The sequence below is a fragment of the Gorilla gorilla genome, chromosome 1 (genome assembly GCF_029281585.2).
Source record: "Gorilla gorilla gorilla isolate KB3781 chromosome 1, NHGRI_mGorGor1-v2.1_pri, whole genome shotgun sequence".
NCBI classification, from domain to species: domain Eukaryota; kingdom Metazoa; phylum Chordata; class Mammalia; order Primates; family Hominidae; genus Gorilla; species Gorilla gorilla.
In genome coordinates, this window is record NC_073224.2 from 66,501,169 (window position 1) to 66,528,672 (window position 27,504).

General features: G+C 34.1%; 1 protein-coding gene across 6 annotated transcripts in view; it reads left to right on the plus strand.

The window, feature by feature from the left end:
• The window catches only part of BRINP3 (BMP/retinoic acid inducible neural specific 3), a 390,799-nt gene that overhangs the window by 216,468 nt on the left and 146,827 nt on the right, over nucleotides 1-27,504 (plus strand). For all 6 annotated transcript variants that reach the window (XM_019028084.3, XM_055378107.2, XM_055378100.2 and 3 more), the window contains one exon: nucleotides 2,689-2,879. In XM_019028084.3, coding sequence (XP_018883629.1) covers nucleotides 2,689-2,879 — 191 coding nt within the window. The remainder of the gene's footprint in view (nucleotides 1-2,688; nucleotides 2,880-27,504) is intronic.

The following is a 27,504-nucleotide window of genomic DNA, read 5'->3' on the forward strand; positions in this document are numbered from 1 at the left end:
TTATATATTTATTCTGTCAATTCGTTATGTAATTTTCTTTCTCCATGAAGAAAAAAAGTAGGTTGACTAATCAGTGTTTTTTCTCCTGAAAGAAGCTACTCTTGGTTGTGTTTATCATTTCCACTCTTTTTAAAAACAACAAACACCTGCTTTTACCTTTGTATTTATTTTTATTGGATATAAGCTTTTTTATCATTTTTCTTTGATTTTAGAATCATGTAGTTAACTCATGTATGTTATGGATATTTCTCTCAGCAGTGCTTTAGCTGTGTTCCTTAAATTCTGATGTATAACATTTTCCCTTAAAATTTGTAATTTTGCCTTAAGTTAGCCTATCATTCAAATATTATACAATAGGGAATTTTCACATGTAATAGTAATATCTTTTTAAATTTTCTGTTAACTTTTAGGTTTTTAATTGCCATCAGTGAGTCATACTATATTCTTACAAATTTATGGAATTTACTAAAGGTTTCTTTGTAACAAAATACATGGTCACCGTTTGTAAATGTTCTGTGTATTATTGAAAGTATGTTTTATTTGCACTATTCTTAACATAAGGTTTACGATTTATTGATAAGGTCTACCTTATTTTGAGGTTGTATATATTTCTATCATTACTTTTATCCCCTTTGTACCTAGAAAGAAATATGTGTTGAAGTCTCATAATATTAGCAGTGTATGTCTATTGCTCCTGTATCTTGTGCTTTATGAAAAGTGTTGCTGTTACAGCAATGTTGCAAGTTTCTGTTACTAGCACTACATTGCTATTTTTTCTCATTTAACAATTTTTCACCTAAATTCTCTAATATCAAGATTATTAGCTTTATTTTTAATTTACATTTACCAAGATGTCTCTGTCATTTTATTTTTAATTTTCCTTATTTAGACATGTCTCTTGCATAATTCACAGAACCACACTGTGAGTACTTACTTAGACCACCATACCACTGGAGTTCTTTCTGCATCTATCTACAGGGTATTTGTATGTTTTAGCACTCTCACGACTTATCACGTGGATGAGTTTTTCTGATTCCTTGGTCATTTTGAGATGCACTTCCTGAAATTTCCTCACCTGTTGATCTTTTTCTTGGAGAGAATGATTGTAGGGGATTTTTTGTTTGTTTATTTTATAGCATTTATGTATGTATTCTTTTTCTCTTTTAGCTGGCTCTACTCCAAAGCTGTTTTTCATTTACATTACCTAATATTGTTGATGATTTGACCCACCTATTTATTCTTGAGATATATATTTTTTCTTAAACTATTCTCCTTCCTCTAACTGATTTCTAATATGCATGTTGGGGTCCAAATACCAACAAGAAATGTGAGTTTTAGAAATAATATTTGTTGAAATCTATTTCTGAGAGAAGCTGAACTGATCTCTGGTAGACATGTAAGAGCTCTTACTTAAGATTGGATTGTCACCTGGGCTATGCCATTTTAAAATCGATATTATTGTAAGAAAGAGAGGAAATGCAAACTATTCTATTAGACAAACTTATTTGCCTTTTCATAAAAGTGACTTATTAGTTTATAAATGGGCACAATACTACCCAAACAAAAGGGTTCCTGAAAGAATGAAAACAGCAAGTTTGACAATTATGTGCTAGATGAGTATCCAATAATATGTTTGTCGGAGGATCACAAGTTCTTAATGTCTAACTTCAATGACATGGATTTTTGTCTTTTGGACATTGAAAAGTTCAGTTTAATTGTAATATACTTTACGTTTTACGTTTGAGAACCAATTGCTACTACCTAAATCCTACATAGATTTCAGTGTTTTTCACACAGTGTATTAACACACAATGTTTTAATATATCCTATGCATGGAAATTCTGAATTTATTACATATGTATACATACCTGTATATGCATACACATGCTTTATCTGAATTTTAAAGGTGCAGATGAAAACTAGTGCTTTGTCATGTTTCCATTTTGATATTCTATTCTATGGTAAAAATTTCTGAGTAACTACAATTTCTTTCTTTGTATTTATTTATTTATTTATTTATTTATTTATTTATTTTTGAGACGGAATCTCGCTCTGTCGCCCAGGCTGGAGTGCAGTGGCATGATCTCCGCTCACTGCAAGCTCCGCCTCCCGGGTTCACGCCATTCTTCTGCCACAGCCTCCGGAGTAGCTGGAACTACTGGCGCCCGCCACCACGCCCGGCTAATTTATATATATATATATTTAGTAGAGACGGGGTTTCACCGTGTTAGCCAGGATAGTCCCGATCTCCTGCCCTCATGATCCGCCCGCCTCGGCCTTCCATAGTGCTGGGATTACAGGCGTGAGCCACCGCGCCGGGCCCTGAGTAAAATACAGTTTCGTTTTATGCCCCTCACTTGTTTGTTTTCCATAAATTAATTTTATTTTGGACCATATGAGTGTTATGCTAAACTATGTTAGAAAGTCAATAAAATCTGGAGAAACTGTTCTGCAAAAGCTAAATATCTGACATTCAGTAACTACGTGTTTAAAGTGACCAATATCCCAGGCACTTTTTGTGGTACTTGAGAAATATCGGTGACCAAAAATAAAACCCCTTGCCCTTTTGGCATATATCACTCCTTTGTTTTACTATATCCATAAGCTAGACCTTTCCACCTGCAGATAAGTTAAAAAAAAAAAGATTTTAAGTGGAAAATTGAATAATTTGAAATATTATTAATGCAGGAGAGGAGTCACTCACAATTTTTGTGGACAAGCGGAAGTTGAGCAAACGAGCTGAAGGAAGTGATTCCAGCACCAATAGCTCTTCGGTCACTCTGGAGACGCTACATCAGCTAGCCGCTTCTTATTTCATTGACAGGGACAGCACCCTTCGGAGACTTCACCACATTCAAATTGCATCCACTGCCATAAAGGTAAGAATGAGTTTACGCTAAAATTATCACCTTCCATTGTTTGTTTCCTCTATATCCAAAAGGCATTTTTATGTATTTGCTTATTCCATGAATTTAAACAATTATTTTATAAAAATATATTTACAATTTTCTTGCTTTCAGTTATGTAATATATTTAAGATGAAATTGTATGTATTTCAATATAATATTTACTTGATAAGTAGGTCAAGATTTTTCATGGTTAAATGTAATTAAAGTATATTTGAATTGTATGAATTTATCTTGGGGTACACAGACTCCCTCACAAAATAAACATGAATACAAATTTGTTTTAATAACATCAATTTCTTTTATAATTCTCCTTAATTTATTTTACCCATTTAAAAATACTATTCTGAGAAGAGAGGCTTTATCAGGCTTAAAGTCGTCCATGGCACAAAATATTTTTAAGAAGTCCTGCTTCATAGAAAATGACCCCTCAATGTTTTTAAGATATATTAAGATGTACAGGTGTATGGTTATATGGGTTTCTAGGAGGCAAAATATAACATAATCTAGAATTGGTGGATTAATATTATGTGTTCACTAAAGTCATTTGACTTTGAATACACTAAGGTTGACTTTATCAAAACTGAGAAAAGAGGAGAATAATTTAGTTCCGATTTTCAAAAGAAAAAAAGAAAATGAATGAGAGAAAGAGATTGAGAGACAAGAGAGGAGAAATTGTTGTCTCCTAAACAATAAGTTTTAGACATATTCTCTGGCAAATTAGGTCAATGTAATTCCATTTGTCAAATGGCCATTGTAAAATTAACAGAGTCAGAAGAGTATGATCCTAGCCAAAGTTAACCATAACAAAATAATATAGAGAGAGCATTTTGGAGTGTTTCAAATCTAACCTTTCATAGTCAATACAAAAAGGAATGATTAAATGTAACGTTGTATTACCTTATGAAACTAAAATTAATGTGTGTTCATTGTTGTGTCAGTTGAAAAGTTACTTAGGCCTGGCACGGTGGCTCAGGCCTGTTATCCCAGCACTTTGGGAGGCCGAGGCGGGTGGATCACTTGAGGTTGGGAGATCGAGACCATGCTGGCTAACACAGTGAAACCCTCTCTCCTAAAAATTCAAAAAATTAGCTGGGTGTGGTGGCGGGAACCTGTAGTCCCAGCTACTGGGAGGCTGAGGAAGGAGAATGGCATGAACCTGGGAGGCAGAGCTTGCAGTGAGCAGAGATCACAGCACTGCACTCCAGCCTGGGTGACAGAGCGAGACTCTGTTTCAAAAAAAAAAAAAAAAAAAAAGGTACTACTTCAACTTAAACCCATAAATGGGTTAGAATGCTCGGAAGATTGCTCCAAGTATATCTTTTTGTTCGGGATGTACTGGAGAAAATTAAAGGTGATGTGGAAATACCTTTAGCTTAAGGGTTACTTAAACAATATGACAAAATCCTAATGTTGCTAGTAGATGATGTTGGGAAACAGACTTCAGTAGATACAAATCATGCAATATAGTTAGTTGGCTTCTGACTCTAGGACTAATGTTATATTGAGTAACAAGTATATAAATAATATTTATGCTGTACAGATAAAAATGTAGCCAGCATGAATGCAGATGTTTCAGTTAATTTAAAAATTTTGTAAGATGTTGTTAGAGAAACTTAGCTTCTGGTTGCTGAGGAAAACTAAACTTTTCCAGAAATCAATTTCAAGGATTTAAACAGAAACTTTGGTCAAACTGTATTTTCTAATAGAAGAAATCATTGTTGTAAATGATTTTATTATATAGCTATTGATTTTGGTTGTTGCTGTTCAGCACCAAGTGTGTCTGTGAAATTATACAACAGTTTTTATACTCTAAGTAAGAAATATACAGGCACATTTCACGTCAAAACATAATGGGTATTTGCATATACTTCTCTTCTCCCACAGGAGAAATATGTGGCACAAAAAAGGAAATATATACATATACACATATATACATATATATGTATGTATGTATATATACACATATATGTATATATATACACATATATGTATATATACACATATATATGTATATATAGACATATATATACACATATATATGTGTATATATAGACATATATATACACATATATATGTGTATATATAGACATATATATACACATATATATGTATATATAGACATATATATACACATATATATGTCTATATATACATATATATATACACATATATACATATATATGTATATATACACATATATACGTATATATGTATATATACACATATATACATATATACGTGTATATACACATATATACGTATATACGTATATATATACACATATATACGTATATATGTGTATATGTATATACATATATATGTATATATGTGTATATGTATATACATATATATGTGTATATATGCATATATGTGTATATGTATACACATATATGTATATATGTATATATATACACATATATATGTATATATGTGTATATATGTTTATACTAGGTGGAGGAAACAGCAAACAGTGGGAATGATACAGGGTCTATATCATTGTGAACAGAAGTACCCATCTTGTGCTGTAACTAAGGAAAAAAGGAAATAAGATAAGCACCAGCTGGTAACAACATAGCCAAGAATACAGGAAATTCACAGGGAGTGCAAGCGTGAGGTGGTGAGGTAGCGGGGAATGGGAAAGAGTGGAGAGCAATTACACCTTTCAGGGTTTAATTTAGACCTCAGGGGAATTTCCTTCTGAGGCAGCTGTAATTTTAAGTAGCTGATGATTTTCCAGGCCAAGGTTAGCTGCACTCAGGGTTATTATGAAGGTTCCAGGGAAGGGCATTGTGCTTGTGTGCTGTGTTCAAGCAAGAGTGGAGCCAGAAACCCATGATCATGTGCACTGCAGGAAGTCGACAGCTCTGAGTTACATGACTACTGATGTGTCTGTGCAATTTTGTATGGAGAGTATCTTTTATTACTTATCAAATGTGTCCCTGCACAGGTAAAAGGTGTCCCTCTTCATTTATAAGTATGACTAAGATTGCAAGTGCTTAGAAGTAAATATGAGGAACTGAGTAGATGTGTGAGGGGACTTCAGTAGGCTGGATCCAAGGGTATTCAACTACTGAAATATTTTCTAGTTGAATAAACAATTCGATGTAAAGTGCTCTTGTAGTCTCTGAAACCAAGATCTTAATTCCTTTACTAAATACCTAAAGGTTCAATGCATTGCTTGTATGCTTTAAATTGTCAAACTAAGGATAACAAGATTCACAACTTCTTTGATTTGGTAATGTAAGTTGTGTTTTAAGTGACATATAGTAGGTATTTAATTTCTAGAGCAAATATTGAATGAAGTTGTTCTGTGATTTACAGAATTTAGGAGACAGATAATTGGTAAAAACATAAAGTAAATAGAACTGTTATCAGGTAACAGCAAAAATATAATTAGATCCACAAAAGCATGCCAGCTTTTATCACGCTAATTCTTACAAATCACAAGAGTTAAGCAATTTAACTATGAGCCAGTTTCTAGAAAGTGGAATAAAGCAATATGTTTGTTTTGTCTTTTATAATTATGAATATAAATGTGGACTATACTTTATTAATTAATGTGTAAATAAAAATCACTGACACAAACATCCATAGCTTAATTAATTGCTATACTCTTGCAATTAATAGTGATTATATCAAATTTTATTTCACAGTATTATTTGTAGTCCAATAAAATGTGAAGTGTAATGTCTAGAGTTGGTCATTATTTTCTACCAAGACTCAATTCAATTGACTTAAGTTATTCAAAAAATTATACTAACATATTTTTATTTTTAAATAGTCTAATAAACGTTAATGCTATATAATTGATGGTGATGAGAAAAACACAATACATTGTGTATTTTGAAAAGATATTTAATCTATCACCTGATATATTATGTCACACATATTTTCAAAGAGAATTTTCTTGTTATTTTAATTTTTAGAAATAAAGCACTGAGTAAAATTAAGTTTTTATAATAGGACTCTACTAAAAAGTTTTAAAAGTAATTATTTTCAAAAATAATTACTGATATGTTACTGTGTTTCTTGTGTTCTTGAAATGTAGAAAAGACAACCAGATAGCTTTCAAAATTATAGTGTTTGGAAAGTTTTGAGCAGCAAACCTAGGAATAAGTAGAAACAATATATTACAATTAACTTGAAGGTCAGTATTTCAGCTTAAAAAAATCCATCTTGAAATGAGTTTTTACTGCTGCATAGTTAACTTAAGAGTGTTGCAGGTGATGTTGAAAAGGCACTAGAGCTAACTCTAAATTTACATTTCTGAAATTATAAAATACATTACATTAAAATTTTAAAGCTATTTATGAAATTAAACATGACAATACTTTTCCAAGAAGCAGTTTTGATAAGTAAATTATTTGTTATTTGGGGGTAAGATCAGTAAAATGATAATATATTTATTTTTAATTTTACCTCTCTCTCTCTCTCTCTCTATATATATATATATATGTTTTTAAAACTTACTTTAAGAATACCCAAGAAAATATGCATATGAACCATTCATAATTGTTGCACATTTTATATTTTGCATTTATAGGAAAGATTCATATTTGGTACTCTTTTTGATTGTATATATTTAGGGTGTACAACATAGTGTTTTAATGTATTTAAACATAGTGAAATGGTTACTACAGCCAAGCAAATTACCATACCAATCATCTTTTCATCTTACATACTTTTTTTCTTTGTGGTGAGAGCAGCTAGAATCTATTCTCTTTGCAAATTTCCACTAGGCGATACAATATTTTTAACTATAATCTTCATGTCATACATTGGATCTCTACATTTATTCATCCTATATAACTGCAACTTTGTGCTCATAGACCTAATACCTTGTCATGACCTCATGACCTCCCTCTACCACCTCTCCCATCCTGGTAACCACTCTGTTTTTGCTTTCCTTTTCTTTTTCTTTCTTTTTTTTTTTTTTTTAGTTCTTAAGTTGCTTCTTGTTTTTTTTTGTTTGTTTGTTTTTGTTTTTGTTTTTTTTTCCAATTTCTTTTGAGATGGAGTCTCACTCTGTTGCCCAGGCTGGAGTGCAGTGGCTCAATGTTGGCTAACTGCAACCTCTGACTCCCAGGCTCAAGCAGTTCTCCTATCTCAGCCTCCCAAGTAGCTGGGACTAAGGTGCCTGCCACCACGCCTGGCTAATTTTTGTATTTTAAGTAGAGACCGGGTTTCACATATTGGTCAAGCTGGTCTTGAACTCCTGACCTCAGGTGTTTCACCCGCCTCAGCCTCCCAAAGTGCTGGGATTGCAGGTGTGAGCTACCATGCCTGGCCTTCTTTGAGACTTTCTATTAGATAATGTTATCTGCAAACAGAGACAATTGTACTTCTTCTTGTCCAGTCTGTATTGCATTTTATTTATTTATTTATTTATTTATTTATTTATTTATTTATTTATTTTTTGCCTAATTCTCCTGGTGGTGAGAATGGAAATTCTTCCTTTGTCCTGCTCTTAGGAAGAAAGTATTCCTTCTCTCATTATTATGTAGGATGTTATCTGTGGGTTTTTCATACATGCTGTTTAATACATGGAGGAAGTTCTTTTTAATTCATAGCTTGGTGAGTGTTTTTTACATGAAAATGTGTTGATTTTGTCAAATACATTTTATGTCTATTAAGCATGTAATTTTTATTTTTTAATTCTATTTACATGATTTATTACATTAGTTGATTTTAGGATGTTGCATAAACTTTGCATTCTTTGGGCTAAATCTCATCTGGTCAATGTGTATATTTCTTTTATATGTGGCTAGATCTAGTTTGCCAGTAGTTTGCTGAGGATTGGTATGCCTATATTCAAAGTGGATATTGGACTATATTTTCCTGAGATACATCTGTCTGGTTTTGGTAGGCGGTAATACTGGCCTCATAAAAGGAATCGGGAAATATCCCTTCCACTTCTATTTTGTGAAAGAGTTTATGAAGAATTGGTATTAATTCTTCCTTGACTTTTTGGTTGAATTTAGTGGTGAAACCATCTAGATGTGAACTTTTCTTTGTAGGTAGATTTTGGTTATTAGTTCAATCTCTTCACTAGGTTTATTCATACTGTGTATTTCTTCTTGAGTTCAGTTTCAAGAACTTAAGGGGCTTAAGAGATCCTCCAACTTTGGCCACCCCAAGTGCTAAGATTACAGGCTTGAACCACTATGCCTAGCCCTTGTTCAGCTTTATCTTGTGGCTACATGGCTCCTCCAAACATTTATCACTCTCCTCACCAACTCTATCCAGGCTTGGCCCTTCTAAACCTGAGCAATGACCTTCATATTCTATGTGATAAAGGAAATCAAGGTCATCACTTAAGAAAGTCTCTGTCTTCCTAGAAATGTTTCCATTTCATTGAAATTATACAATTTGTTGGCATGCAATTGTTCATAGTATTTCTTTAATATTCTTTGTGTTTCTGTAAGGCCAGTAGTAATATCCCTAATTTATTCCTGATTTTTAGTTATTTCTAGTTTCCTTACTTTTAGTTACATGAGTTTTCTCTTTTTATCTTGATCAATCAAGGTAAACTTTTTTTTCAACTTTGTTGATCTTTTCCAAGAAAGAGCTTTTAGTTTCATTGAATTTTCTCTGTTTTGTTTTTTTTTATTTTTCCAATGAGTTAATATTTGAAAAGCTCTTAAAACAATAACTAGTGCAGTATTTGGGTGGAAGTCTCCCGTTTTTCCAGGTACGGTCTTAGCAAATGACACACCAGATTATATCCCGTGCCTGGCTCAGTGAGGTCCCATGCCCACGGAGCCTTGCTCACTGCTAGGGCAGCAGACTGAGATTGACCTGCAAGGCAGCAGCCTGGCAGGGGGAGGGGCGTCTGTCATTGCTGAGGCTTGAGTAGTTGAACAAAGCAGCTGGGGAAGCTTGAACTGGGCAGAGCCCACCACAGTTCAGCATGGCCTGCTGCCTCTGTAGACTCCACCTCTGGGGGCAGGGCATAGCTGAACAAAAGGCAGCAGAAACTTCTGCAGACTTAAACGTCTCTGTCTGACAGCTCTGAAAATAGCAGTGGTTCTCCCAGCACGGTGTTTGAGCTCAGAGAACGGACAGATTGCCTCCTCAAGTGGGTCCCTGACCCCCATGTAGCCTAACTGAGAGACACCTCCCAGTAGAGGCCAACTGAGACCTCATACAGGTGGGTGCCCCTCTGGCACGAAGCTTCCAGAGAAAGGAACAGGCAGCAATATTTGCTGCTCTGCAGCCTCCACTGGTGATACCCAGGCAAACAGGGTCTGGAGTGGACCTCCGAGCAAACCCCAACAGACCTGCAGCTGAGGGATCTGACTGTTAGAAGGAAAACTAACAAGCAGAAAGGAATAGCATCAATATCACCAAAAAGGAAATCCACACCAAAACCCCATCTGTAGGTTACCAACATCAAAGACCAAAGGTAGATAAAACTAGAAAGATGGGGAGAAACCAGAGCAGAAAAGCTGTAAAGCTCTGAAAACCAGAGCACCTCTTCTTCTCCAAAAGATCGCAGCTCCTCACCAGCAACAGAACAAAGCTGGATGGAGAATAACTCTGAAGTAGGCTTCAGAAGGTCAGTAATAACAAACATCTCCCAGCTAAAGGAGGATGTTCGAACCCATCGCAAGGAAGCTAAAAAATTTGAAAAAAGATTAGACAAATGTCTAACTAGAATAAACAGTGTAGAGAAGACCTTAAATGACCCAATGGAGCTGAAAACCATGGCACGAGAACTACATGACACATGCACAAGCTTCACTAGCCAATTTGATCAAGTGGAAGAAAGGGTATCAATGATTGAAGATAAAATTAATGAAATAAAGCAAGAGAAGTTTAGAGAAAAAAGAGTAAAAAGAAATGGACAAAGCCTCCAAGAAATATGGGAATATGTGAAAAGACTAAATCTACGTTTGATTGGTGTACGTGAAACTGACAGGAGAATGGAACCAAGTTGGAAAACACTCTTCAGGATATCATCCAGGAGAACTTCCCCAACCTAGCAAGTCAGGCCAACATTCAAATTCAGGTAATACAGAGAACACCACAAAGATACTCCTCTAGAAGAGCAACCACAAGACACATAATTGTCAGATTCACCAAGGTTGAAATGAAGGGAAAAATATTAAGGGCAGCCAGAGAGAAAGGTCGGGTTACCCACAAAGGGTAGCCCGTCAGACTAACAGAAGTTCTACCTGCAGAAACTCTACAAGCCAGAAAACAGTGGGGACCAGTAGTCAACATTCTTAAAGAAAAGAGTTTTCAACCCAAAATTTCATATCCAGCTCAAACTAAGCTTCATAATTTAAGGAGAAATAAAATCATTTACAGACAAGCAAATGGTGAGAGATTTTGTCACCACCAGGCCTGCCTTACAAGAGTTCCTGAAGGAAGCACTAAACATGGAATGGAACAACTGGTACCAGCCACTGCAAAAACATGCCAAATTGTAAAGACCATCGATGCTAGGAAGAAACTGCATCAACTAACGGGCAAAATAACCAGCTAACATCATAATGAAAAGATCAAATTCACACATAACAATATTAACCTTAAATATAAATGGGCTAAATGCCCCAATTAAAAACACAGACTGGCAAATTGGATAAAGAGTCAAGACCTATCAGTGTGCTGTATTCAGGAGACCCATCTCATGTGCAGAGACACATAGGCTCAAAATAAAGGGATGGAGGAAGATCTACCAAGGAAATGGAAAGCAAAAAAAAGCAGGGGTTGCAATCCTAGTCTCTGATAAAACAGACCTAATCGACATCTAGAGAACTCTCCGCCGCAAATCAACAGAATATACATTCTTCTCAGCACCACATCGCACTTATTCCAAAGTTGACCACAGAGTTGGAAGTAAACAACTCCTCAGCAAATGGAAAAGAACAGAAATCACAACAAACTGTCTCTCAGACCACAGTGCAATCAAATTAGAACTCAGGATTAAGAAACTCACTCAAAACCACACAACTACATGGAAACTGAACAACTGGCTCCTGAATGACTGCTGGGTAAATGACAAAATGAAAGCAGAAATAAAGATGTTCTTTGAAACCAATGAGAACAAAGGCACAACATACCAGAATCTCTGGGACACATTTAAAGTAGTGCGTAGAGGGAAACTTATAGCACTAAATACTCACAAGAGAAAGCAGGAAAGATCTAAAATCCACAATTAAAAGAACTAGAGAAGCAAGAGCAAGCACATTCAAAAGCTAGAAGAAGACAAGAAATAACTAAGATCAGAGCAGAACTGAAGGAGAGAGAGACACAAAAAAACCCTTCAAAAAATCAATCAATACAGGAGCTGGTTTTTTTAAAAGACTGACAAAATTGATAGCTCACTAGCAAGACTAATAAAGAAGAAAAGAGAAGAATAAAATAAATGCAATAAAAAATGACAAAAGGGATATCACCACTAATCCCACAGGAAGACAAACTACCATCTGAGAATACTATAAACACCTCTACACAAATAAACTAGAAAATCTAGAAGAAATGGACAAATTCCTGGACACCTACACCCTCCCAAGACTAAACCAGGAAGAAGTTGAATCTCTGAATAGACCAATAACAGGCTCTGAAATTGAGACAATAATGAATTGCCTATCAACCAAAAACAGTCGAGGACCAGATGGATTCCCAGCCAGATTATACCAGGGGTACAAAGAAGAGCTGGTACCATTCCTTCTGAAACCATTCCAATCAATAGAAAAAGAGGGAATCCTCCCTAACTCATTTCATGAGGCCAGCATCATCCTGATACCAAAGCCTGACAGAGACACAACAACAACAAAAAAAGAGAATTTTAGACCAATATCCCTGATGAACATCAATGTGAAAATCCTCAACGAAATACTGGCAAACCGAATCCAGCAGCACATCAAAAAGCTTATCCACTATAATCAAGTCAGCTTCACCCTGGGATGCAAGGCTGGTTCAACATATGCAAATCAATAACCGTAATCCATCACATAAACAGAACCAATGAAAAAAAACCACATGATTATCTCAATTGATGCAGAAAAGGCCTTTGACAAAATTCAACAGCGCTTCATGCTAAAAACTCTCAATAAACTGAGTATTGATGGAATGTATCTCAAAATAATAAGAGTTATTTATGGCAAACTCAGCCAATATCATACTGACTGGGCAAAAACTGGAAGCATTCCCTTTGAAAATAGGCACAAGACAGAGATGCCCTCTCTCACTGCTCCTATTCAACTTAGTGTTGGAAATTCTGGCCAGGGCAATCAGGCAAGAGAAATAAATAAATGGTATTAAATTAGGAAAAGAGGAAGTCAAATTGTCCCTGTTGCTGAAGACATGACTGTATATTTAGAAAACCCCGTTGTCTCAGCCCAAAATTTCCTTAAGCTGATAAGCAACTTCAGCAAAGTCTCAGGATACAAAATCAATGTACAAAAATCACAAGCATTCCTATACACCAATAACAGACAAACAGAAAGCCAAATCATGAGTGAACTCCTATTCGCAATTGCTAAAAAGAGAATAAAATACCTAGGAATCCAACTTACAAGGGATGTGAAGGACCTCTTCAAGGAGAACTACAAACCACTGCTCAACGAAATAAAAGAGGACACAAACCAATGGAAGAACATTCCATGCTCGTGGATAGGAAGAATCAATATCGTGAAAATGGCCATACTGCCCAAGGTAATTTATAGATGCAATGCCATCCCCATCAATCTACAAATGACTTTATTCACAGAGTTGGAAAAAAAAAAAACTATTTTAAAGTTCATATGGAATTAAAAGAGAGCCTGCATTGCCAAGACAATCCTAAGCAAAAAGAACAAAGCTGGAGGCATCATGCTACCTGACTTCAAACTATACCACAAGTCTGCAGTAACCAAAACAGCATGGTACTGGTACTAAATCAGATATATATACCAATGGAACAGAACAGAGGCCTCAGAAATAACACCACACATCTAAAACCATCTGATCCTTGACAAACCTGACAAAAACAAGAAATGGGGAAAGGATTCCATATTTAATAAATGGTGCTGGGAAAACTGGCTAGCCATATGTAGAAAGATGAAACTGGATCCCTTCCTTACACCTTATACAAAAATTAATTCAAGATGAATTGAAGACTTAAATGTTAGACCTAAAACCATAGAAACCCTAGAAGAAAACCTAAGCAATACCATTCAGGACATAGGCATGGGCAAGGACTTCATGACTAAAACACCAAAAGCAATGGCAACAAAAGCCAAAATACACAAATTAAACTAAAGAACTTCTGCAAGGCCAAAGAAACTACTATCAGACTAAACAGACAACCTGCAGAATGGGAGAAAATTTTTGCAATCTACCCATCTGACAAAGGGCTAATATCCAGAATCCACAAAGAATTTAAACAAATTTGCAAGAAAAAAAGCAAACAACCCCATCAAAAAGTGGGCCAAGGATATGAACAGACACTTCTCAAAATAAGACATTTATGCAGCCAACAGACACATGAAAAAATGCTCATCACCACTGGTCATCAGAGAAACGCAAATGAAAACCACATTGAGATACCATCTCATACCAGTTATAATGGCAATCATTAAAAAGTCAGGAAACAACAGATGCTAGAGAGGATGTGGAGAAATAGGAATGCTTTTACACTGTTGATGGGAGTGTAAACTAGTTCAACCATTGTGAAAGACAGTGTGGTGATTGCTCAAGGATCCAGAACTAGAAATACCATTTGAGCCAGTGATCCCATTACTGGGTATATACCCAAAGAATTTTAAATCATGCTACTATAAGACACATCCACACGTGTGTTTATTGAGGCCCTATTCACGATAGCAAAGACTTGGAACCAACAACACAAATGTCCATCAATGATAGACTGGATTAAGAAAATGTGGCACATATACACCATGGAATACTATGCAGCCATAAAAAAGGATGAGTTCATGTCCTTTGCAGGGACGTGGATCCAGCTGGAAACCATCATTCTGAGCAAACTGTCACAAGGACAGAAAACCAAACACCGTATGTTCTCATAGGTGGTAACTGAACAATGAGAACACTTGGACAAAGGGCGGGGAACATCACACCCTGGGGTCTGTCATGGGGTGTGGGACAGGGGGAGGGATAGCATTAAGAGAAATACCTAATGTAAATGACGAGTTAATGGCTGCAGCAAACCAAGATGGCACATGTATACCTAAGTAACAAACCTGCATGTTGTGCACATGTACCCTAGAAGTTAAAGTATAATAATAACAATAATAATAAACTAGCATCTGAAAGTGCTATGCAACATAATGTTATCGAGCACTTATTTTATTACAGAAGTAGTTTATTCTCTCATCTCTCCAATCAGAGCTCAGTATAAGATAGGAGCTCAATAAATGCTAATTGAAATTAAATGAACCTAACTCAGCATGAGCAGAATTGATGATGTTGTGGCAATCGGAAACTGCAGCAATCCCAGTGTTCCAGATTGCTAAAATTAGTTAAGTGGTAACAACTTTAGCATGTATGCTGAAACAGCTTTGAAAAGTTTCACAGGAATCCCCAATAGGCCTTAATCTTTCTATATCCTCATATTTCTTCTGCTTCAGTGTAGTGGAGTAATAGCTCTTTCAATAAGCAGAAAGAAAACTCAATACTCTCTTTTGGAAATACCTTATTTTTAACAACACACAGTTGCTATCTATTTTTATAATAATTCTGTATATTCTACATCACGGTCTCCAGTGCATCAAGATCACAGCACAGCTAAACTAGGAAATCCCTCAGTGTAACTAATTGGTAAAGCTCTTTGGCAGAATCTCTCTCATTTTGAAATGCTCACAGAACTGAGCATGGAACACAGCAGCATTGTACATGCTGACACTCAACAAATATTTGTTGAATGCATTTTGGTGAATTTGTGAAATATCAGCTGCCAGTAATAAAGGTGCTTAGAAGGAAAAAAATATCTTTACAAACTATATACAAAGTGACTTTTGATTAAATCTGTGTTACAGTGTATCTGACAAATCTTTAGTAGAGAGACTTGTGTTCTCTCATCTATTGAATGAATAAGAACTCAATGTTTTCAAAATCGTCTTTTTATTAATCATCAGTGTCTGAATAAAGAGAAAAACTGGATTAGTTTGCCTACATTTGATAAGATCTCTGGTAAATAAGGAAACTATTTGTTGGTTTTGAAATGTATGAGCATGGTTTATGAGCCATCTCTTTTTATGTTTTTTTGGTTGTTGTTGTTAAAGAGTATTGTTAAATATCACATTAAGTGAAATGCAAAAAAATCTTTGCATTCTACTCCTCCCATATTGTTCTGAAATTGATTTATCTACCTGTCAGTAGATGTTACATAGTCATTATTAGATATACATGCTTTTCCTCAATTTCTTTTATCGCATTCCTAGGCAGAGAGTTAAGTGTTTGACAGAAGTATCTCCTTATTTCCCATTTCTCTACACAATTTGTACATACCCCTTGGTTCAGCATGGCATGTGATATCGGAAATAGGCCAAAGAGAAGAGAAATGAAGAGCTCTAATTCTAGAGCTACATGGCCCTAGGTTGGTGTCCCAATCTCACTACGTATTGATTGTGTCATTTTGCTCAATTAACTGTCATCTCTATGTATCAGTTTAATAATCTGTAAAAGAAAGATAATAATAGCACTTACATCATAAGGTTGTCAGGAAAATAGGAAGAGTTAATATTTTTAAGGTGCTTAGAACAGTACCTGGCACATATTAAGTGCTTTATAAATGTTATTTTTAAAAATTATGCTCATAGTTATAAGTACAAGTTCAAGCAAATACATAGGACTCAGGAATAAGCTCTAACACAGAAAAATAACTTGGTTAGGGAGTAGAAATTTCAAAATCCTCTTACCCTTTCCAAAAGAAACCAATTGCTAAAAAGGGAACCAAATTAAGGGTGTTTCACTTTTTAAAATTTTATTATTATTGTTGTTGTTATTATTATTAGTTTATAGAGATGGGGTATCAGTGTGTTTTCCAGCCTGGTATCAAACTCCTGGCCTCAAGAGATCCTCTCATCTTCACCACCCAAATTGTTGGTATTACTTGTGTAAGCCACCATGCCAAGTTAAGGGCATATTCCTTATTAAAACCACGATACAATGCAAGAATCCTGTATTAAAACTTATGAAAATGTACTGAACCTGAGATACAGGTTAAGTTATCTGGTGAATTTATGTATTTCCACCCATAATCACTGGATGGTGGTTGGAAAAGAGGTTTGTAGAACATTCTAAGGTTCTGCTTCCCATATGTCAAGGGGAACATTGCGTATCATGCAAATGCAGCCTTCATACTGTTCCAAGCTAAATTCTTACGATACTATCTTAAACCGTACTACAGAGCTGCTCAGTACTTGGAGAGTCTCTTATTTCCTATTACATATAATGCTGACAGGTAATGATCTCTATAAATGAATGATGCAATACCCCTGACCCCATCCTATTCAACCATTTCATCACTGATTTGACTGACATAAAGGACAGGCTTATCAAGTTGGTGGTAACTGGAAAGGAAGTGAATAGAGACCCAAAAGTACCACAGCAAGCTGAAGTAAAAATGAGTTTAAAAATATGACATGCCATTGACAAATATCAAGTTAAAAAAGACATCATATTTTCCCCCTTAACATTCTAAACATTTAATATATTATTTCTCCGTCTTAAATTTGAACACTTTTTGCTCAGGGAATTAAATAAAACTTAGCTAGGTTTAAGAAATAATTAGTGATGTGATATATAATTCCAAATTTATTTTATGTCACTTCATAATGGATATTTTACCCATTATGCTGCCTAAGAGGAGCTCAAGTTTTAAGTGATCAAAACTCACTAGAGGATGTGCTTGGCATAGAATTTCTATTTCAGCTTCTGCTTTTCCCTCTAGGTGGATTATAAAAGGTTGAGGTTAAATTACTTTTACATTTTAAAGTGCATTAACTTCATAACATTTCTGCCCTGAAATGCTACACTAATTTGATATTTGTCCTATATCCATTTTCTATCTAATTTAGACAGAAATCTGAGTTGACCTTAATTGTATTTTCTTTTCTTTTAAACTACAATCTTCTATTAGCAATTCTTGGACTCATAAATGGAAATTTTGTCATCTTAAAAATGATTTTTTCCTTTTAAATTTAGAGGTTTTGGTAAGAAATTTAATAATCCTGTCGACTATATAATATATATCATTAGTCTTTTGTGACTTGCATCAGTAGAAAAGTTTGGGGCCTGCTTTAACTAGGTGCATGAAAAATGTACTCTCACCTTCACGTAACTCAAAAATGGCTTAAACAATTCAGTTCAAATTCTCAAACGCGTTCACATTTGGTGTAGGTTAAAGTTTGAAAACCAAATGGAATCCTTTCCATTGAAAATGATGACGTAAAGCTGGAAATTGTAAAATTATCATATTTTTGACATAATACATAACTATTTTTGCTTAAGTTAACACATTTTACTTTTCTTGATGCTTATAACAGAAATCAGTTGCTATTTTTTACATTTGAAAAATCTCTTAATTTTTTTGTTTTAATAAGATTAGTGAAAACATTTAATTGCTCTTACCTAAATTAATAATATTAGAAATTAAAGCAAAATGTATACATAGTAAGTGATCCTGTAATTGCTAGAAATAATAAAAATATTTAGTACTCCATATAAGGGTAAATGTGTCTGGAGGTCTACAATTTACCAAATTTATTTGCATATTTGGTGAAGGTTTATTCAGTGTCTGTGCTGTGCATAGGGCTGCTGGGGAATAGGCTTACATAAATGAACGTGACATGATTTTTATTTGAGAACTAATAGGCTACTGCTGTTCTATTTAAGCTACAGCTGTGTGGCATGGTTTTCTCTAGTAGTCTTCCAGTACTCTCAGGGTTGCTACCAATGAAGTATTCTAATATTCTTGCAGTTGAACTGGAGTCCAAATGAGCAAATAAAGAAAAAAAAAATAGCAACACATACTCTGAGGCATCCCACAAAAAGCAATATCTTTTAGAAAAATCACTATAAGCCTCTAAAGAAATATAGCTGATAGGGAAAATTCTTGAAAATTTGAGAACTATAGTCTCAAATAATTTGCTTTTGAGAATAATATATTATTTAATGGAGAATTGTTACAAATAAAAATGAACAGAAAGTCTGTCTCATAACCATAAGATGAAAGGAAAGAAAAATATGAGAAAACTTAATTTAGGATGTAATATGCAATACAATATATAGAGGTGTTTGTGAGTGTATGAGTGTGTGTGTGTGTGTGTTTGAATGTATATAAATATAGTCATAGAGTTCAAATCTCCATATAAACTCACAGACTCTGAATATATGTACTATGTTTTAAATAATAACAAATGTGACATAATGCAAAAAAAAATTGATATCCTAGTTTAGAACTATGCAATCAGAAAAAAATAGACAAACATAAAAAAGTCTTTTCCTGAAACATTTTTGAAAGGAGGGGAGAATAGAAATACAAAAATTCTGAAAGTACCCTGGGTAGGTGGAGAGTAGAGATAGGAGAATGAAAGAATGAAAAATTAAGATGATAGTATCTTAATGGTCAGGTGGCACATTATGGAATAGAGTTTTTTGGTGAAATATAATTTTCATATTTTATCCGAATAATAATTTTCAATTATTAGCATTGGCAAAGGGGAGAAAATTATTAATGAAAGGCAGATGTGCAATAAGATTAAATTAAATTATAATAAAAAATAAATAGCAACTTGACTAAATCAATACAATGAATTTAAAAAAAACAGAGGAAAGTAAAAGCAAAGGTACTTTTTTGCCATTAAAAGTAATGGCAAAAACCGCAATTACGTTTGCACGAATCTAATAGCAAGAGGTGACACAGATTTCCCACTAAAATAACTAAAATTATGGATTAAAAATAAAAGAATTCTTCTGTGTATTCATAAGTTGATAGGAAGGATATTCTGAAACCAGAATAAAAAAGAAACCATGCAAAGAGGGGACACTGAGATCTCCATAGCATTTGCTGAATCAGATGGATTGAGCTACTTTTGTTTTATTCTCATGTGGCTCAAGGTACAAATGACAAAGTTCAAACTTTGTCCAAGATAGAGTGTCTAGGGAGTACCCATAAATGTAAGAACCCAACGGTCTGTGACCTTGAAATATATTGGAAATGTGTATTGGAAATGTAAGTAGGTAATTTATTTTTTAAAAATCCGTAGAATCATGTCACACCAACATGGAATAGCTTGGAGGAGATCATGTTAAGCAGGATGTCAGGCACAGAAAGGTAAATACTACATGCTTTCACTCACATGTGGGAGGAAAAGAAAAAAGGAATTCCTGAAAGTAGAGAGCTAGAGAGTAGAATTGTGGGTATTAGAGGGTGAGAAGTATGGGAAATATAGGGGAGAGTGGAAGATGGGGATAGATTTGTTAAGGGATGTGAAGTTACAGCTAGATAGGATAGATGAGTTCTGGCATTCTGCAGCACTATAGGGTGAATATGCTTAACTATAATTTATTGTATATTTTCAAAAATCCAATAAGTACCAATATCTGTGAAATGCAATTCTTCTGTGCAGTTATTCATCCATCAGCATAGACAAAATGCATCATTTCTGATAGCTAGGAATACTGGCACATTGTTACCATAAAGTTGACTAATGAAAAAATTACACTTTGGAGTCTGCTTCCTTTTTCTAAAACAAAAATGCATATTTGTAAAGATAAGTTCATTCCCCAGGTATTGCAGGTAAATTATTTTAACGTTTATATCTGGGGAGAATACTCCTGAGGCTCAGGAGCTTCATACTTCTAGTTACACAGCTAGTAAGTGACAAACCTGAAAATATAAACCAGTTTTAAATCTATGGTGTGTTTTTTTCTGGTAACCGAATTGCTTCATGCTCTGTGCTAGAAAATTTAGCATAACAATAGGATTATGTATGATATGGTTATTTGTAACTTGAAATATATAATTTTTAAAAATTTTCAAGTTATTCTTCATAGCTTAAACTATATTTAATATGTCAGAACACAAAAAGGCAAGTGGAGAAGGTGCCTGAGTAATATAAAGAGACTTCGTAATTTTCATTCTTTTAGATGTGCGAGATTCCTGTAATTTTTCATTTAGAAACTACTCAGGAACAAATCTACCTAGGTTGCTTATCTGGTTTCTTCACTGATAATAGATTTGTAACCAGTTTTAGAGAGTGATGAAAAGGGCTGCTGGTAGAAGGCACAACAGTTACATCAATAAGTAAAATTAAATTAATGTAGGAAAAGGAGGCAAGCCACATAAAACAGCTAAAATAACAGCTCCTACATTTCATCAGGTTTCGTTTAGTTCATGGCAGAAAGCCAAATTCTCAATATATTATCAAAAGTTTTTCCCTCAATAATATTAAGTAAATTAAATTTGAATGAATAGTAATTTTAGTTTGTAGTCTGTTCCATAGAAAAATGTAAAACACATAAATTGAAATATTTACCCAGTGAGGAATCATTTTTCTCCTTTTTGATTTTTTTTTCTAACTTGGTGCATTTTAGTGTTAAGTGAGCTAACAATCACCTGGTTGTATGGTTAAAGACAACTTCTAGAGACCCAAAATTCATAGACCTGGGGTTTTATAACCATGAATGACCCCAGAGCAAATTGTTAGTGGATTGGCTGCAATCTAAGAAACCCTTGATGCCAATTAAAGCTTCATGAAGTCCCAGAGGTAACATGAAGGTACAACGTTCCTCGGGGATTCTGGTCTCTAGAGGAAATAGTCAAGAAGGTAATGATGTAAGGAGATGAAGATATAGTGGAAAAGTTATAGAAAGAAGAGGAACACAAAAATTGCAGTTATATTTCACATTGGATTTTAAATTATTTTTAAAATGTTTTTCCAACAAATACATACTTTAAAAATCCCATTACTGGGTATATACCCAAGGATTATAAAACATGCTGCTATAAAGACACATGCACACGTATGTTTATTGCGGCACTATTCACAATAGCAAAAACTTGGAACCAACCTAAATGTCGAACAATGATAGACTGGATTAAGAAAATGTGGCACATATACACCATGAAATACTATGCAGCCATAAAAAATGATGAGTTCATGTCCTTCGTAGGGACATGGATGAAGCTGGAAACCATCATTCTCAGCAAACTATCTCAAGGACAAAAAACCAAACACCGCATGTTCTCACTCATAGGTGGGAACTGAACAATGAGAACGCATGGACACAGGAAGGGGAACATCACACACTGGGGCCTGTTGTGGGGTGGGGGGAGGGGGGAGGGATAGCATTAGGAGATATACCTAATGTAAATGACGAGTTAATGGGTGCAGCACACCAACATGGCACATGTATACATATGTAACAAACCTGCACGTTGTGCACATGTACCCTAAAACTTAAAGTTTAATAAAAAAAGAAAATAAAATCACTAAACTTCTTGTCCTTTCCATTTTTGTTATTTTTTAAGATAAATAATTATCTTAACATAGCTGATGATGTTTCAGTTAAAGAAAACTGGGGGAGTGGGCAGCACTGCATAATATGATTATAATATTGCAGAGAGTTTGGGCCAGTTTATTGTTTTTTTCCCCTGGCACTTAGAATTTTAATAATTATTTGTAATTCGTGCACACTATATGTTTCTTCTTTCTCCTATATAATTAGATTTGTTCTTTTAATGTCATATTACTGCTGACTTTTACTGATAATAAGTTGCTAAAGAATTTGGATTTGTATTAACTTTTTTGTGAGCAAAGCCAATTTATTTTTCTGAAAAAAAAAAAAAAGAAAAGAAATGACAGAACAGTTTCTATAGTGGCCAGTTGAAACAAGAAATCCACTTCTGTCTTTCTAATTATGCTTGAGTCTGTTGAGTTTTAGTGTGCTGCGCTTTATCAGTTCTCTCGGGTGCTTGTTTAATTGGGTGACAAATGTAAGAATATGACGGGCTCAGTATAAAACTTTAGCTAGTTTGTGCACAGGTATTAGTTGTCCTATTATTTAGGACAGAAGCTTTTGATATGCTTAAGGAATTCAGAAATATGTGATAATGCTGAAACTTCAAACGGCTATAATAAAAAGTTTTAAGTTTTTAATCATAAGCAATAAGATGTTTAAATAAATATTTCAGAAGAGTAATATTAAATATGGAATTTCAGAGGAGAAATTGAAAATTTTTGATAGAAGTATTTACTTGAAATAAAATAGTGGGCACTTTGAGATATGTTCTAATATACTATACTGGCTCCTACATTGAGTAGGAGAAAATTAAAAGTAATAATAATGAAATAGTTGTATTAAATGTTAAACAACCAAAATGTGTGTATCTAACGAGGTTCCCTGCTTTAGTACCCTAGTATAGCAGAGAATCTTATGGAAAGACTGTTCGTCGGGATTTTAACAGTGACAGATTGCTTTTTGTGCACTGCTAGCTGTGATTAGCTGTCAGTGCCCTGGATTCTGCTGCCATCGTCCTCCAGGGTGGTGATAGGTGCTTTTACTTCATTCAGCACTTGACATTTGCACCTGAACATTTTTAGTTACTCTGTCAAAGAAAGCAAAACGGATAATTCAATTTCTAAGTTTTTGTATCATTTGGAGCATCAGCTTGCAGTTTGCTTGACTGAGAAGCTAGGTGAGTATCAATCGAGTAGATTGGGTAGATGTAGAAATGTTTTGATAAATAAAATTATAGAGGAGGAAGTAGGAATTAATAAAGGGAGTAGTTCTGTTTAGTGTGACATTTTGCTTCCCAGTCTTGGCAACAGATTTTTTTTTGCAACTTTAGTGGGATTTGCACAATTATAAGTTAGTCTATGCAAACAGTCCCCATCCATTTTGGCACCAGGAACTGGTTTCATGGAAGAAAATTGTTTCCATGAACTTGGTGGAGGGAATGGTTTCACGATGATTCAAGTTCGTTACATTAAGGTGCACTTTATTTCTATTAATATTACATTGTAATATGTAATGAAATAATTATACAATTCACTGTAATGTGGAGTTAGTGGGATCCCTGAGCTTGTTTTCCTGCCACTAGACAGTCCCATCTGGGGGTGATGAGAGACAGTGACAGTTAAAGGCAATGAGATTGAAATGCATAGAACAAACAATAAAGATTAAAAAGTAAAATCAGTCTTTAATGTTTTACTTCTTCAGATAGCTTTCATTTGTAAAATAAATATAATCAACACTGCTTTAGATTACACTTTTTGAATGTAAAGAAACAGAAAATTACCCTGGCTCCTGAGTTCCCTGAAATATCATTTCTCTGGCCCAGGAAAAGTGGCATTCAGGCCAGACAGTGGCTATAACAACTGAGGTCGCTGCCTAGTAACTCTCACCAGAGTGCAAGGGAAATGCCACAGCCCTGAACCAGGTTGCAAACTGTACCTATTGTTTGTAACTCCATGTGGCAATAAAGCTTTACTTTTATTATTATTAATATTGAAAACCTCAGAAAACTCATTAGCCAAGGTAGAGTAACAACATATCCCTTTAGATTTCCTGTAATGAAGTTCAAGTTTACCATTCATGTAACACCATCAGTTATAGCTGCCATAAATGTAGTTTTTATAAAAATGTCAGTTTTCTAAATGTATATTCATGCAATTAGGAAAGTAATGAAAGCTTTTTTATGGCTACATGTATTTTTTATAGTTGCTGTGATTTTAAGCTCTGTGTTATCTTAAAAAAAAACTCAAAATAACATCTGTAGGAGTGAGTTTACAGACTTGGCATCTCCAAGACCAATCAAGTGCCACACATTTAATTTCCATGGCAACCATGGTTTAAGCACAAAGGGGTCCTGATGTTATTTGGCAACTTTGTCCTAACTAAATTGTGTCCAGTTTTGCTTATTCCATATCACACTAAATCAATAATTTAAGAACCTGAGAAAACTTCTGTTGTCTAGTCACTGTGTAGTTTTATATTTTAATGTGTACTCAAAGAATTAGCATAGTCTCTCTCAATAGGTTTACATGGGGATAGTTCTGGGTGGTGTGCTTGTGTATTATTTTGATAGAGGATAATTTATAGGCTATGAAGAAGTAGACCAATCATTGTAGTCGTGCCTGACCTCATGGTAACAAACACAAGTGAAAACTGCCCTGAAGCAATTGCTCTTCAAGAAGACATACTCAATTTTGTTCCTAAATAGAGTGCTTTGTTTTTTGTATTATTCTCACGTAACCTTCAGTTTACTTCAAATAAATATATTTTGCTCTACATTTTTTTCCTATGGTTAAATTTTATAATTCACTGTTATTCTGCATATATTTTATGGTTATATATGATATTGTTTGCAATCATACTTTCGATCCTTGTGTTTCAAGTATCACTATTTCTCCTGTAAAAGGCAAATAAAAAAAACCAAACGCTACCTTTTAAAAATGCAGTTCTATAAACTTCTAATATTTTTAAAAATTTGGTTTATTAAAATTATGAGGAATAAAATTAGAGAATATAGTTGTCAGCTTCAAGTAATTTGCATAGATGCATAATTCAACAGTGGTATAAGTTCCCTTGCACTGAATGTGTTTATACGTGTTTGTGCTTTTTATGTGAAGATGTGAGTCATCCTGGATGGATAATATATCATACACTATTTTAAACTGTATCTATATGTTTGGAGAAGGCCCAAGAAAATATTGACAATGTTAAATATATTTTAAGTCACTATATTAATTATGTATAACACACTAAGTATAATGCTTACTTTTGTGTTGAGATGCAAGAAAATTTTGCATTGATATATTTTTTATTTGAGGACATGTAGCATTTTTATGTGAATTTTCACTTTTCCCACAAAATGTACTGTAAATACTAAAACAATTTTGAAAATTAAGAAACATTTTGTTACTGAAATGTTTATTCTGAGATGAACATTTTGTTTTTAATGCATCTTATAATTAATAATATGTTCGAAAATTCATTTTTTACTAAAAATAAGCTCAGAAATATTTCAACTGGGTAAAAAAGTGGGACTACATTGAATTACAGTCTGATGTTAAGTGCTTAATAGAATGTTGAAATAAGACTTAATGACTATCAGAGGAAAAATATTAAATGGTGAAATTACCTTTAAACTCAATATTAACATTTGAAAAAATATTATAAGGCACTATCTTCAGTTGAGAAATGAAGGGAAAATATATATATATTCTTATTTTTTAACATCAAAATTTTATAAAGCATTTTGTTAGTTTAATAGATTTAGCAATATGTAATTTTAAAAGATCTTATATATGTGGTAACAGAAAAGATTGTACTGTTTTAGGAAATAATAGAAACTAATCAACACTTGTATTTTACTCTTCACAATCCTAGTGGGAAGTAATATAAGAATATGCAGGATGTTATATTTCAAAGCATTAATAAATTAATACTTAGAATAAAAGTTAATTCATTTGGCCTTCAATCAAAGTCATATTAACCAGTACATTCATAGCAATATTTTTTGTTCATGAATGACCCAATATACTACACCATTGTAATTGACTTCTACATCAATCTAAACCAATTAAATTGTGTTTTATTGTAACTTTATTGTCAGACAGAGAGAGAGAGAATTAATTACATTGATTAAGCCAAGCAAAGTTTCCAAAACTTGTTAACTATAAAGCTTGGAAAGCCAGTGTGATGTTTAGAATGGGTATTTGATTTATGAGTTAGGAGGTCTAAGTCCCAGTTCTAGCTCTCATTTCATACAAATGATCCTGAAGTAGCTTGATAACATCCCTGGCTCCAGATACAGCATCTCTTTTATATAATGAGATGGTGAGACTAGATGATTTCAAACTTCTGATAGCTTAAAAAATTTAGATATATTGTCTCTTCTACATTTTCTTCAAGAGGTTCCCAAAAAATTCAATAAATTTTCTTTTGTAATAAATATTTCTAACTAAAATTAAAATATTTATCCACCAATTTAATCCAAACATTTTTAATTTCTACCATGTGCCCAGTACTGTGTATAATTATGCATAGAGAGTTTACAGTTAATTAAAGGAGATAATAGAAATAAATTATTGCCCTGTAATTTTATGATGGGCATAATAAAACATAATGGAAACTTTGGGGTAAAATAAAATAAATTTAAGATATTTTTATATTTCTGAGAATACCTTGAGGGTGTTTTTTGTTTTTGTTTTTGTTTTTGTTTATTTTTATTTTTTTTTTTTTGAGACAGAGTTTCACTCTTATTGCCCAGGATGGAGTGCAATAGAGCGATCTCAGCTCACTGAAATCTCCGCCTCCCAGGTTCAAGCAATTCTCCTGCCTCAGCCTTCAGAGTAGCTGGGATTACAGGCACCCACCACCACGCCCGGCTAATTTTTTGTATTTTTAGTAGAGACAGAGTTTCACCTTGTTGATCAGGCTGGTCTCAAACTCCTGACTGCAGATGATACACCCCTCCTCGGCCTCCCAAAGTGCTGGGATTACATGCTTGAGCAATCGCACCCACCCCCCCTTGAGAGTTTTAATACCCTAATTCTTCATATATCTACTCCTCAGATAATTTTTAACTCTGGGGAAACAGTGTTTTTGCTTTTGTTTAAACAACTGTTTGAAA